The sequence below is a fragment of the Phacochoerus africanus genome, chromosome 5, assembly GCF_016906955.1.
Source record: "Phacochoerus africanus isolate WHEZ1 chromosome 5, ROS_Pafr_v1, whole genome shotgun sequence".
NCBI lineage: Eukaryota > Metazoa > Chordata > Mammalia > Artiodactyla > Suidae > Phacochoerus > Phacochoerus africanus.
The window spans coordinates 111,606,268-111,621,527 of record NC_062548.1 but is presented as its reverse complement, the minus strand read 5'-3'; the positions used below and the strand labels follow the sequence as shown (position 1 = coordinate 111,621,527).

Here is a 15,260-nt window from a genome sequence, read left to right as displayed (position 1 = left end):
GACAGCAGGTGGGTGGATTTCATCCCCTTTTCCTTTGGGCTTAATTTCATTTAATAGAAAGCACTGTCACGTTGATAAAGGTATTAATTCAAATTGTTGCTTAGCATTACAATGCTATTCCATTTTTTCATTTGGCATATATTTTCCAAATATGGGGTTGAAAGCATCACTTTGTGATACTGAAGATAGGTTTGACTCAAAGATATTTTATTCAGCTCAGAAAACTGGTGTGTTGTCTGCATATCAGTGAATGGCGTACAACCTTTCTATAGCTAACAGACAAAAATGGATAGGTTTTGTCTCAGTTTATCTTTAAAAGCTGGGTTAAAATTTGCCTGAAAAGTAGATTTCTATTTCTGGAAGGGGGAATAATGACTAAGAATAGGCTTATTAGTAGGGCAGTAAGCATTTAATTATTTCTTTTCCACTTGACTCCATACTGGATATTAAACCAGGTATTTTTCACAATCAGATTAGGAGAGAAACATGAGATCTGTGGTCAATGAAAATAGATAATGAGTCCCAGTCAGTCAAGTAGAGATTCAGATCCTTTTAATAAACTTTAACTCCCAGTAATATGTGAGTTTTCCTTGAAAATAAAAGATGTTTTAAATACTGTATTTCCATTGTTTCAGGGTCCATTTGTTGAGAGCTTTTTTTTTCTTTTTTTAATGTTTTATAGCTGGTTCCAGTAGTGCCATTGGAACTCAGGAGAGTACTGCCCATCTGCTGGTTTCAGATCCAAATCTAATTCATGTTTTAGTGAAATTTCTTTCTGGCACCAGTCCACATGGAACAAATCAACACAGTCCACAGGTAATATGGTTTTTGAAAGCCAGTGCTAGGCCCAGATCATACAGTAAATTTGTTTGTAAGGAAAAATCTCAGTGTATCTAAATAATTTAAATATTCATTGCTAAAGTATTAAATGATGGCTTTATATGTATCAATGTAATAAAATGTTTTGCATTTTTTATAATATAGCTATATTGCAATTTAATTATAGTAGGTAAGTTTTTTCTTGGAATTTTACTGGATTTTTATAGAGAGATGCATATATTTTTTTTTTTGGTCTTTTCTAGGGCCGCTCCCACGGCATATGGAGGTTCCCAGGCTAGAGGTCTAATTGGAGCTGTAGCCACTAGCCTACGCCAGAGCCACAGCAACGTGGGATCCGAGCCGCGTCTGCAACCTACACCACAGCTCACGGCAACACCGGATCGTTAACCCACTGAGCAAGGGCAGGGACCGAACCCGCAACCTCATGGTTCCTAGTCGGATTCGTTAACCACTGCGCCATGACGGGAACTCCGAGAGATGCATATTTTTATGTTAATTTTATATAATTTAGGAAACATTCTAAATAAATACCCACCTGAATGTCAGAGAATATTTCAAAAATTTAGGAATGAGAAATTTTTTTAACAGCCACATGACACGAAGTTCCTGGGCTAGAGTTTGAATTGGAGCTTCAGCTAAGGCCTATACCACAGCGACGGCAACACTGTATCCTAATTGCATCTGTGACCTGTGCCACACCTTACAGCAACACCAGATCCTTAATCCACTGAGCATGGTCAGGGATCTAACCTGCATCCTCACAGAGATAACATCAGGTCCTTAACCTGCTGAGCCACAACAGGAGCTTCTGAAAAATTTTGTTTTAAATAATATATTTAATGACCTCTACTATCAATGTTGATAAGTCACCTAACTTAATCACTTTATGATGTTAATTTTTTTTTTTTTGGTCTTTTCGTCTTTTTGCCATTTCTTGGGCTGCTCCCGCGGCATATGGAGGTTCCCAGGCTAGGGGTCGAATCAGAGCCATAGCTGCCGGCCTACGCCAGAGCCACAGCAACGCGGGATCCGAGCCGCATCTGCAACCTACACCACAGCTCACGGCAACGCTGGATCGTTAACCCACTGAGCGAGGGCAGGGACCGAACCTGCAACCTCATGGTTCCTAGTCGGATTCGTTAACCACTGCGCCACGACGGGAACTCCTATAATGTTAAATATTTTATTTAACACAAAACCAAAAGATGAAATGAATGTACCTAAAGGGTATTATGCTAAGTGAAATGAAACAGAAAGACAGATGTGGTATGAGTTCACTTATATGTGGAATCTAAAAAGCAAAACAAATGAAGAAATATAACAAAACTAAAACAGAGTTACAGATATAAAGAAGAGACCGGTGGTTTCCAGAATAGGAGATGGAGATAGGGGTTGGGGTTTGCAGAAGATGAGAGAAATGGGTGAGGGAAATTAAAAGGTAAAAATTTCCAGGTACAAAATAAATGAGTTACCAGTAGAAAATATACAGTGCGGGGTTTGTAGTTAATAATAATGCAGTATCTTGATGATCATTTTGTAATCTATAGAAATATCAAATCACTGTGTTGTATGCTAGGAATTAACATAGTGTTGTCAGTGATTTATACCTCAAAAACAAACAAACTTATAGAAAAAGAGATTAGATTTGTGGTTGCCAGAGGTGGGGGGTGGGAGAATTGAAGGTAGCCAGAAGGCAAAGACTTCCAGTTATAAGACAAGTGAGTACCAGGATTGTAATGTACAACATGATAAATATAATTAATGGTCTTGTATGTTATTAAGAGAGTAAATCTTGAGACTTCTCATCACAAAGCAAAAAGGTTTTATTTTATTTTATATCTATGTGAGATGATAAATGTTTTCTAAACTTACTGTGGTAATCATTTTAGGATGTATATAAGTCAAATCATTATGCTATACACTTTAAACGTACACAGTCAGTTATATCTCAGAACTGAAAGGAAAGAAATAAATGTTGCTTTTGTTAATTCAGAAAAAAGTAAGAGGTATCATAGCTTGTAAAGATTTTAGTATAACTACAGATTTCCTTTATATTAGTTTAAGTTTTTGTTATATTGTGTTAAATATACAATGTTTAGTATAGAAAATTTTTAAATATTATAAAAATATTTTTCATTTATTTCTTTTCACATAAAATACATTCATTGTTCATAGCACCTTTTTAATGGATATTAGTCAAGATTATCTTTCAAGATTATCTTTTATTTTTTAGCTGTGTGCTTATCTATATGCTAGGTCCATGTACTATTGCAGGTGCTAGGGATATACATAGTTATTACCCTGTTTGAGTCTCTGCCTCTCTTAGTGCTTAAATTCAGTTGGATACATTTAGTCACTACTCTCTCAAAAGACTTTTTTTTTGTCTTTTCTAGGGCTGCACCTCGCAGCATATGGAGGTTCCCAGGCTAGGAATCTAATCAGAGCTGTACCCACCTGCCTACGCCAGAACCACAGCAACCAGGGATCCGAGCTGTGTCTGTGACCTACACCACAGCTCATGGCAACACCGGATCCTCAACCCACTGAGTGAGGCCAGGGATTGAACTCGAAACCTCATGATTCCTAGTCAGATTCATTAACCACTGAACCACGACAGGAACTCCTGAAAAGACGTCTAATTTTGTAGTTCATCATAAAACAAGACAAGGAAAAAATGAGAAAGAAGAAACTACTTGTAGTTAGGTTGGACCAGTGTTTCGAAGAAGGCAAAAGCATGTTATCAAGTGATTATTACACATAAAGTTTGCATGAATTTGGAAGGTGAAGATTCCTGAAATCAAATTCCAGTGTCATTATTTTACGAATGAGAAAATATGTGTTATCTGCTTTGCCCACAGTTACATAACTAGTTAGTGGTAGAGCCTAGCTGTCAGAGAACATACTGCTGTGCAATATTTTTTCCACTTTTTTTCTTTTTTTAAGGCAGAGTAAAAGTTACTGCAGATCAAGCTTTCCTCAGATATTTGGCCTTATATAAGAAGTTTGGTTATGAATGTTATGATTTATATGCTCAGTATTTTAAGTTTATCTAACTTTAAAATGGTTTGGAGAATTACATTGCATTTTATTTTTCCAGAACTCCTAGGGTTTTATGATCATACTGAATTAGGATCAAATAAAAGGATATGTCGGAAAACATTCCAAACATACTTTAGGATACTCAGTGTGGTTTTCAGTATCATTTTTTTTATTGATGAAATAGAAGTTTGGGAAAGCAGTTTTTTTATGAGTTGATAGAGGTTTGTTTTTAACTCTGTAGAGTTTTTTGTTTCTAGGGTTGTTTTTCCCCCATTTACTACTTCAGTATATGCTCTTCTAATCTGTGGAACCCTGATGTTTTGGAGTTCCTGTTGTGCAGCAGAGTTCTCATTCTAACTGTAGTGGTTTGGGTCACTGTGGAGGTACAGGTTTGGTTCTGGTCCAGCACAGTGGGTTAATGTACATGGCGTTGCTGTGGCTGTGGGTGTAGGTTGCAGCCACAGCTGAAAGTTAATCCCTAGCACAGGAACTTCCATATGCCGTGAGTGTGGCCATTAAAAAAAAAAAAGAAGGAGGAGCAGCAGAAATGAATCTGACTAGGAACCATGAGGTTGCAGGTTCAATCCCTGCTCTCACTCAGTGGGTTAAGGATCCAGCATTGCCATGAGCTGTGGTGTAGGTCACAGACACAGCTTGGATCTGGCATGGCTGTGGCTGTGGCTGTGGCGTAGGCTGGCAGCTGTAGCTCCTATTAGACCCCTAGCCTGGGAACTTCGATATGCCATGGGTGCGGCCCTAAAAAACAAAAACAAAACAAAACAAAGAAGCATAACCTTTTATGGATCACTTAATTAATCTCTCTGAGTCTTAGTTCTTTTGTTTTGGAATCGGATAATTACTAAGATTGTTTGTGAAAATCAATACAAAGAAGCATGACCTTTTGTGGATCACTTGATCCCTCTGAGTTCTTTTGTTTCGGAATGGGATGATTAGTAAGATTGTTGATGAAAATCAATACGTAAGTTCTTTGTACTCTTGAAAGCATTCTAAAGATATTTCCTTTGTAATTCAGGTTAATCTTTTCCTATATTGAACTAAATAAACCTAATGTAAATTGTCATAAACCATAGTGAAAAAATATTGACAATAGAATATGTAATTTTCAATTAAAAAAATCAAGATCTAAAAATTAATTGTTTTCCTGCTGTCACTTAAATATTTTTGTTCTGCTTTTGAAAATGTACAGCTGTATGGTTCTTAACACTTGATTGTTTCTCTCTCTTTTTTTTGGCCACATTCATAGCAGGTGGAAGTTCCTGAGCCAGGGATCAAATCCATGCTGCAGTTGCTACCTGCTGCACAGCTGCAGCAACACCAGATCTTTAACCTGCTGCACCAAAAGGGAACATCACTTGATTTTTGAACATTCAGTTCTTTTTAAATGAACACTTCTGGTAAATGGGATCAGTAAGCAGTTTTCAATAGAATTTCATTTTTTTTCAGGTTGGTCCAACAGCTACTCAAGCTATGCAAGAATTTCTTACACGATTACAAGTGCATCTTTCTTCAACATGTCCTCAGATATTCAGTGAATTTTTACTCAAGCTAATTCATATACTTTCAACAGAAAGGTAAATGTCAGTGTGTACTTATATTCCTAATATAGTAACACTAGATAATCCTTCAAATAAATTTTCTCTTATCATTTGTTGGGGATTTATACGGGAACAAATAAGCAGGAGGATAGTGAAGGATTTAAGAAGGAAGAATTGGAGTTCCTGTCATGGCTTAGCGGAAACGAATCTGACTAATATCCATGAGGACACAGGTTTGATCCGTGGCCTCTCTCTGGGATAAGGATCCAGCATTGCGGTGAGCTGTGGTGTAGGTCACAGACACAGCTCAGATCTGGCCTTGCTATGGCTATGGCGAAGGCCAGCAGCTACAACTCTGATTCAGTACCTAGCCTGGGAACTGTGCTGCAGGTATGGTCCTAAAAAACAAACAAACAAAAAAAGATGAAAGGATTTATTTGGTGTGTTTCCTGGTGGTCTTCATTTCATTTCTTTATGGCTCTCTCAGATATTAAGATCTTTCTATCGTAAAAGGAATATTGGATTCATAGATTAGTAATTACATACCTTCTAGGTGAAATTTACTTGATGCTGTTTAAATTGTTCTACAGTACAGATAGAGATTTAAAGCTACCAGTGAGTTTTATTTGAAACCTATGTTGGATAAAACCTGAAAAAGATAGCTTAAAAACGAAAAATACTAATCTCATGAGAAATGTGTTACCAAGGTCAGGCAGTAGGTTAAAAACAATAAACTGTGACCATGATGCTTGAGATGCATGAATGTTTCAATATTATATGTCATATTATTGAATCATTTTCATCTTACTCTAAGACATTTTGTAAAATCCAGTAATACTTTGGAGAAAAACTTTTTTTTTTTTTTTTTGCTTTTTTAGGGCTGAAGTTCCCAGGCTCGGGGTCGAACTGAAGCTGTAGCTACTGACCTATGCCACAGCCACAGCAACCTGGGATCCAAGCCACTTCTGTAATCTACACCACAGCTCACAGCAATACTGCATCCTTAACCCACTGAGCGAGGCCAGGGATTGAACTGCATCCTCATGGATACTAGTTGGGTTTGTTAACCACTAAGTCATGAAGGGAACTCTGAGAAAAATTTAATGAAATATAAACAGTATCATCTCATTTAAACTGCATGATGAACAAACTAAATTCTAGTATGTTTGATTATTTAAAAATCTCTGTTAATATCAGGAAGAAGTTAAAGCTGTTACCATTTCTGTTACTTATTTTTTTCTGGAATTGTCCATAAATTAAAATTTTTAAATGTGTATTTAAAAAAATGGTTAAAATCACTTGTAGATGACATTACTCTTTAAAAATTAGTTTTGGAGTTCCCATCGTGGCTCAGTGGAAACAAATCTGACTAGCATCCATGAGGATACAGGTTCAATCCCTGCCCTTGCTCAGTGGGTTAATAGTATGGCGTTGCCATGAGTTGTGGTGTAGGTTGCACACGCGGCTCGGATCCCACACTGCTGCAGCTGTGGTGCAGGCCAGCGCCTACAGCTTGGATTCGACCCCTAGCCTGGGAACCTCCATATGTTGTGAGTATGGCCCTAAAAAGCAAACAAACAAAAAGAATTATTTGATTGATTTTTATTTTTTGAAAATTGAAATTGGGAGGAAATGTTTTCAGGTTGTAAAAAACCAGAGCTCTTTCATTATGAGTGCCTTGTGATATATAAATATTGTAATCTGTAGCTTCAAAATCACTTCCTTGATTTACTTTTCCTTAAGTTTTCTATTTGGAAGGAAAGTCATTTTTTATTTTGTATAATAAAATGGAGGTGAGAACAGTAAGGACTCAGGAAAGAGATGGGAACTGTTTGCTACAAAATGACATAGTGAATACCATGAATTATTTATTGTGTGTCTTTCTTGAATTGTGGTATTTGCTCCTTTCAAACAATTTAAAATGGATTCATTTTTTATCCCTTCTCTTTTTCTACAGGGGTGCATTCCAGACAGGCCAAGGACCTCTTGATGCCCAAGTAAAGCTCTTAGAATTTACTCTGGAGCAGAATTTTGAAGTTGTTTCAGTTAGTACTATTTCTGCTGTGATAGAGTCTGTCACCTTTTTAGTACACCACTATATCACTTGTTCAGACAAAGTAATGTCTCGAAGCGGATCAGATAGCTCAGTGGGTGCTCGAGCATGCTTTGGGGGACTCTTTGCCAACCTTATTCGTCCAGGTGATGCAAAAGCAGTTTGTGGTGAAATGACAAGAGATCAACTCATGTTTGATTTGTTAAAGCTGGTTAACATTTTAGTACAGCTACCTCTTTCGGGCAATAGGGAATACAGTGCAAGAGTGTCTGTGACCACCAATACGACAGACAGTGTTTCAGATGAAGAAAAAGTTTCAGGAGGCAAAGATGGTAATGGAAGCAGTAGTAGTATTCAAGGATCACCTGCATATGTCGCTGACTTAGTCTTAGCCAACCAACAGATTATGAGCCAGATTTTGTCTGCTCTGGGCCTGTGTAATAGCAGTGCCATGGCGATGATAATTGGTACGTATTGTGAATATTCATCTTATGCTTGTGTCTACTACTGTATCTCTTTTCTTTACCAATGTATTCTTTTTCTTTTTACTTTGTAGTTCAGGGCTATTTTTTGTAAACTTTTTAGCATGACTGATTTTTATTAGTGAAAGCATTTATAGAGCAGCTTCAATCAGTAAGTGAAATTGAAGTACTGAAATTTTTGAAGCGTGAATTTTTTAAAAATTGGAAAATGCTAACAAGATCAGTAGTACTTAACTAAATTAAGAAGAAAAAAATCAGTCCTTTAAGTACCATAATTTGTAGCCACATATCTCTAACATTTTAAAGATGAAAAATTTCACATCCAATTTTGTATTAGGGAATGAGTGCTATTTACTTATTTACAGTTCAGAAAGTGAAATATAAAATTTTGTTCAAAGGGTAACTGCTTCTATGACACAGTGTACAATTTTTATATTGTTGTTTTACCTTTCTACCTATTTGAAAGCTAATAGATTGTGTTAATTTTTAAACTAATTGTACTCTTATAAATAGTGACAAAATATATTCCTGATGTACTTTTGCTTGTTAGTTTTTCTTCCATCATGAAATAGAAACAATCATATCTTCTTTTTGATTAAGAGTTTTGAAGTATAGTTGCATAAAAATACCACATTTTTCTCTCCTTTTCTTGATATGTAAAATGTCCCTCCTTCGTGTAGTAGAGCAACTTCTTTTTGTTGTTATTGATAGTAGAGATACCTCCTATAAAAAGATAATGGAAAAATGCTCTGCTGATTGTTATAAGAATTTTAATTTCTAGATATGTGTGATATGTATATACACATAGCTATTATGTACCTGTCCTTCAGTACTTTGGGGGGAAAATGGATTTTAAGTTTCTCTATTTTAATTTTTATTGGTTTTTTAAAGACATACTTTTAAAGAAATGTGTAATATTTTTATTTAAACCAGGAGCAAGTGGATTGCATCTCACCAAACATGAAAACTTTCATGGTGGCTTAGATGCCATATCAGTTGGAGATGGATTATTTACCATACTGACAACCCTTAGTAAAAAAGCTTCTACAGTTCACATGATGTTACAGCCAATTTTAACCTACATGGCCTGTGGATATATGGGCAGACAGGTAAGTTCAACCCAGCATCAGTTTCAATAATTTAAGTAGTTTCTACCAATGGAAGTAGAGAATTATTTGTAAGACAGAGACAGAATATTATAGTTATATGTTGGAAGATGTATAGAGTCAGCAGGTGAGACCTACAGATTAGAAGTTGGAGAGAAAGTTTCCTTGAAATTGTCAGAGATGACTATCGTGATGTAAGAAGAAAATATTTGACATTTTTGGGGAGGGGGGGGGGCGCCATACTGCGACATATGGAGGCTCCCAGGCTAGGGGTCCATTCGGAGCTGTGGCTACCAGCCTACACCAGAGCCACAGCAACGAGAGATCCGAGATCTGAGCCGAGTCTGCAACCTACACCACAGCTCACGGCAACGCCGGATCCTTAACCCACTGAGCGAGGCCAGGGATTGAACCTGCAACCTCATGGTTCCTAGTTGGATTCATTTCCACTGCGCCATGACAGGAACTCCTTGACATATTTTTAGATTTTAGGTTTTCTTTCTGTTGTTTTAAGAAGTAGTTATCCTTTTCCCTAAAAATAGCATAGTGAATACCAAAATGTTCTTCATAGATGTTACATATGAAAATTTAATGTTAGTATTTTTTTCAAGCATAAGTTACATATTTAGTTTCCTTTGGATTAAAAGGGGTTAGAGTAATTTTAAAGGAAAACAGGTTAGAATATTACTCCTTTTTAATTTTCCTTTTAAAAAAATAAGCTTTTAGGAACTAATATGATTATTTTAACTTCTGGTCCATTTACCATTTTTTTCAAAAGCAGATTTTAAGACAGTTTTTAAGGAATCTTCACCTAATGTCAGCGTATGTTTGTCAGTATGTAATTATTTTCATAAATATACACTGCATGTGTATATATATATATATATATATACATATATATATATTTCTCCATTGAAAGATACAAAGATATTTGAGAGGGATGCATTTTTAAATGAAAGTACTATCTAATGGAAAGCAAAATCAATGCGTGTTAATTTAAAATGATAGGTTAGAGTTCCTGCTGTGATGCATCAGATTAAGAATCTGGCTTCAGTGGCTCAGGCTGATGCAGAGGCTTAGGGTTGATCCTAGCCCTGTGCAGTGGGTTAAAGAGTCTGGTGTCATCTCAGGCAGGTGTTGCTAAAGTTGCTAGCTGTGGCTCAGATGTGGGTGTGGCCATAAGAAGAAAGAAAGAAAATGATAATAGGAAAGGACAGACACAAAAAATACTGAGTTCAGAGTGTAGACTATGTCCTTCCTTTTTGATTCAGGTGAGATTTGCTTAAGTATTTTGGCAAACATTTTATATTTAGTTACTTAGGCTCATGTTGCCATTTTATAGTAATTAACTGTAAAAGAATAATAACATTCAGTAAGAAGTTTGGTGGTCCTATTTGACAGGGAATTACCACTTTTTAAGATCACAGTATTTATGTGTTTTTTTGTAGGGCTCTCTTGCTACTTGCCAGTTATCTGAACCACTATTGTGGTTCATTTTGAGAGTACTGGATACTAGTGACGCCTTGAAAGCATTCCATGACATGGGTAAGATAAAATTTTCAAAACTGTCACTTAAATGTAATCATTTGGTAGTATATTATGTTATTTTTGTAGTCTTCTGTGAAAGGTGACTCAATGTTAAGTCATCTTTTTTAAGATAAATTTTCATTTAGTAATTCTTTGTAAATTTAGGTGGTGTTCAGCTCATTTGCAACAACATGGTTACTAGTACAAGGGCTATTGTAAACACTGCAAGAAGTATGGTATCAACCATTATGAAATTTCTTGACTCTGGTCCAAATAAAGCTGTTGACAGCACCTTGAAAACAAGAATACTAGCTTCTGAGCCTGACAATGCAGAAGGAATCCATAATTTTGCACCTTTGGGTAAGAAAAAAATCATTACATCTTAGGGCTATGAATTTATGTAGTAGTTAATTAGCTTGTATGAAGCAAATATTGTCAAAGTGAGTTGATTAGTAGGTGATTAAAATGATATTATAACACATTGATATTAAAGGTATTGGTTTTCCAAACATTCTATTCATCAGAAGGAAGTTTATAATTGTTCTTTAGTAGTGAAATTTGTTCTTATTTCTGAGTTTAAATGGAAGCACAATTTATGAAACTAGTAGTTTCTTATGTCAGTTTTCACTGTAAATGTTAATCAGTTTTAAAGGACTTGTTCCTTCTTATTTTGAGTGATATTTTCTGATCATCATTTTTTCCCAGAATACTTAGTTTCTTTTTATTTTTTTCTTTTCATATTTCTAACTCATGAATACTGACAATTTAGAATAAAGGTGATTATTTTCAAATTGAAGCCTATGTTGGACATTGTTATTTATTGAAATCATTGAGAATATTGTGCTAAATTTGTTGCTAGTTTAGTTTTCCTTTGACATGTGAGTATAGAGAAATTAGACAGCAGTTAACAGTGAATTCGTCCTTGCCAGTTGACTGTGGACTGTCCTTAAACGTTTTGTGAATACTGTGACAAATTATGCTAAGTGTCCTATATATTCATAGTATGAAATATTCATGTTTTTAGCTGATTTTTCTAGTATTACAATTTGAATAGTTTTTGATGCTTTCTTGAGTTTCTTTTGCAAGTTTTAATTTTATTTAAAATATCCTCTGTAGGTACAATCACATCTAGCAGCCCTACTGCCCAGCCAGCTGAGGTGCTCTTACAGGCCACACCACCCCATAGAAGAGCTCGCTCTGCTGCTTGGTCCTACATCTTTCTGCCAGAGGAGGCTTGGTGCGACCTTACCATTCACCTTCCTGCAGCAGTGCTCCTTAAAGAGATACATATCCAGCCTCACCTTGCATCTCTTGCAAGTGAGTAATATTTTTTGTAAAGATTCATCATAGAAATAAACTATAACATAGAAACACTTAAAAATAAGAAAAATATGTAGCAAACAGTGATACACTTAGATATGATTTATAGATTGCTTAATTTTGGACAGTTTTTAATAATATTAAACATTACCACTGAATCATTTCCCATGAAATGAATTGCTATGGCTATTCCCCTGAAACAGAGTGTATGATGAAATGTAAACAGATACATTCTAGTTACTATTTTACCTGTCCTCTTCTTCCAGATTTATTAATCTGTAGTATCAAGTTGAAATGAGTTAGTTTAAGCAGCTGTAGATAGCAGCCTTAGTTTTTCTAGCCTAGTCCTCAATCCTAGCTTTGTAATGTGAAATTAGCATAGTTCCCCTCCCTATTGTAAGATAAATACATCTCTAAAGAATTTTTATTATAATATTTAAAAATTTTTGATATTTAATTTTTAACATTTTGAGTGTCATTCATTTGAGACTTTTTCATTGACTACATTTTGTTGTACCTTTGCAAGGTAAATAATTGAAAATAATTTATAGAAGATGAGTTACACGTTCAGAGGAGCAAGGAACTCCTTCACATGTTCATGAATGAATATAAAGTACTATTTGTCATTCATGATGGTCCCCAAATTCTCTCAATATAAATTTAATAATTTCCAAGAATTATTGAAGTTGTCACATTTGTTTATGTTCATCGATCAATTCTATTATTATTATTTTTTTTAAAATTATTATTATTATTTTTAATGGCCATACAGGTGGCATGTGGAAGTTCCCAGGACAGGGATTGAATCCTGGCCACAGCTGTGACTTGCACTGCAGCTGCAGCAACCAGATCTTTTAACTCACTGAGCCAGGCCAGGGATCAAACCTGCACCTCTGCAGGGACTCCAGCCACTGCAGTCGGATTTTAACCCACTGAGCCACTGCAGAAATGCCCATTAATTGATTCCTATTGCTATCATAGGTCCCTCAATAATTTAGTGAAGAAATGGTGTAATTTTTTAGACCGTTGACATATTCAAAATAATAATTTTTCCACTTATTTGCAATAATGGATTATTATTATTATATGCTAATATAGTTGTGGAATGTAAACATATTAGACTAAAATAGATATAGTGAGTACAAATTATAGAAGAGGAGTTCCTGTTGTGGCTCAGTGGTTAACTAATCTGACTACGAACGATGAAGTTGTGCGTTTGATCCCTGGCCTTGCTCAGTGGGTTAAGGATCTGGCATTGCCGTGAGCTGTGGTGTAGGTCACAAATGTGTCTCAGATCCCATGTTGCTGTGGCTCTGACGTAGGCCGGCAGCTACAGCTCCGATTTGACCCCTAGCCTGGAAACTTCCATATGCCGCAAGTGCGGCCCTAGAAAAGACAACAACAACAACAAAATTACAGAAGAAAAATAGGTTAATCCACAGTGTTTTATTTTAGTAGGTCAAAGATAACTATTCCACTGTGCAGTATAGGTCAGTGTAAGACTTGAGGGATAATCCAAGATGAGGAAGAAACTGCTTTGATTTGGAAGGAGAAAGTGATTCATGTGAATGATGGCTTTGGAGTAGGGGCCAGAATTTGCACATAAGAATTGGGACAGGGGAGTTCCCGTCGTGGCGCAGTGGTTAACAAATCCGACTAGGAACCATGGGGTTGCGGGTTCGGTCCCTGCCCTTGCTCGGTGGGTTAACGATCCGGCGTTGCCGTGAGCTGTGGTGTAGGTTGCAGACGCGGCTCGGATCCTGCGTTGCTGTGGCTCTGGCGTAGGCCGGTGGCTACAGCTCCGATTCAACCCCTAGCCTGGGAACCTCCATATGCCGCGGGAGCGGCCCAAGAAATAGCAACAACAACAACAACAATAACAACAACAAAAGACAAAAAAAAAAAAAGAATTGGGACAGGAAGAATGGTATAATGACAAACTGCACGTAATTAAAAAAATCTGTAGGTTAAGTGTTCTCTAATATAAATATGCCTAATAATTTTGGTTTTTATTACTGGATTGGTGCAGAAGCTGAACTTATCATGTGTTCCAGTGGAAATTAAAAAAAAAAGTCATTTCCTCATTCTATAGTTGATATTAAAATCCAAGTTCATACAACCATGTATAAAAGTATGAAAACACTAGAGGCAATTATATTAAAAGTGGTAATTTATCCTGAAAAAAAAATTAAAGTAAAATCCAAGTTCAGAGAGTGTTTTAGCTGATAAATATATTTATTATATGGGCTTCCATGTTCGTGAAAAAGAAGTAATTTTCACATGGCAGCTACTTCATTGGGCCTCCTTAAATTTTAACAAGAAATGATTTTATTTTTAAGTATTTTGGATGTTTGTTTAAATTTTAAAAGGGGGAAACAAAGATTAGAGGCAAAAGGAATTTCTCAGTATAGCTACATTAAAATAGTAGCAATATGGTAGTAGTGAAATGAATGTGTGACAAAGATTTTTCTTATTACATTCTTCCCAATTGTTTACAGTAGTAAACCATAGCATATTAATCAAATGTCCCATATTTGTTGGTGATAATTCTGAGTAAAGTAGAAATTAATAGCGTGATTGCCTATTTGTTTTTGCTTTTATTTTCTTAGAGAGAATTAAGAACATGTGGATTCCATATCTTCAATTGCTCTCTTTTTTTTAGGTGAATGTTAGAAGATTTTAAATACAATTTTTATTATGCTGTGCATTTCATATGATAGCTGCAAAATCAGTTATGGTGAAAGTCAGTGACAGTATGATTTGGTGTATACATATTCTTTTTACAAGTTTATAATGGATTTACACTAAAATATGAACTCTAGTTTACTTTTTCCTTTAGTAATTATTCAATTTTCTCTTGCTGTAGCCTGCCCCTCCTCAGTGTCTGTTGAAGTAAGTGCAGATGGGGTAAATATGCTACCATTATCCACTCCTGTTGTCACAAGTGGTCTCACCTACATAAAAATTCAGCTTGTAAAAGCTGAGGTAGCTTCGGCTGTCTGCCTTAGACTCCATCGTCCACGAGATGCCAGCACATTAGGCCTTTCACAAATTAAATTACTGGGCCTCACCGCTTTTGGTACCACTTCTTCAGCAACAGTTAATAATCCCTTTCTTCCATCTGAAGATCAGGTATCCAAAACAAGGTATGTGGTTTTTCGTTCTTAAGAGAAACCTTTCTGTGCTTCTTATGCAATTATCTATTCTGTGGTTTCTTTCTTTTTTAGAGTTTAGAAATTCTTTGATCCGTAGATATCTGTATAATATAATTTTATTAAGTAGTAATTATGTAGAAGCAGAACCCTGAGGCTGGTTAAAATTAAAATGTGTGTGTGTG

The 15,260-nt window shown here is 35.8% G+C and overlaps 1 protein-coding gene across 12 annotated transcripts in view; it reads left to right on the top strand.

Annotated features, from left to right (window-relative positions):
- The window catches only part of BIRC6 (baculoviral IAP repeat containing 6), a 250,519-nt gene that overhangs the window by 141,315 nt on the left and 93,944 nt on the right, over positions 1-15,260 (top strand). For all 12 annotated transcript variants that reach the window (XR_007135165.1, XM_047782321.1, XM_047782326.1 and 9 more), the window contains 8 exons: positions 683-816; positions 5,344-5,471; positions 7,393-7,955; positions 8,904-9,079; positions 10,525-10,621; positions 10,769-10,963; positions 11,720-11,920; positions 14,790-15,069. Coding sequence is in view for 11 of the 12 variants with exons in the window: in XM_047782321.1 (XP_047638277.1) it covers positions 683-816; positions 5,344-5,471; positions 7,393-7,955; positions 8,904-9,079; positions 10,525-10,621; positions 10,769-10,963; positions 11,720-11,920; positions 14,790-15,069 (1,774 nt within the window). In the remaining variant the exon portion in view is untranslated. The remainder of the gene's footprint in view (positions 1-682; positions 817-5,343; positions 5,472-7,392; positions 7,956-8,903; positions 9,080-10,524; positions 10,622-10,768; positions 10,964-11,719; positions 11,921-14,789; positions 15,070-15,260) is intronic.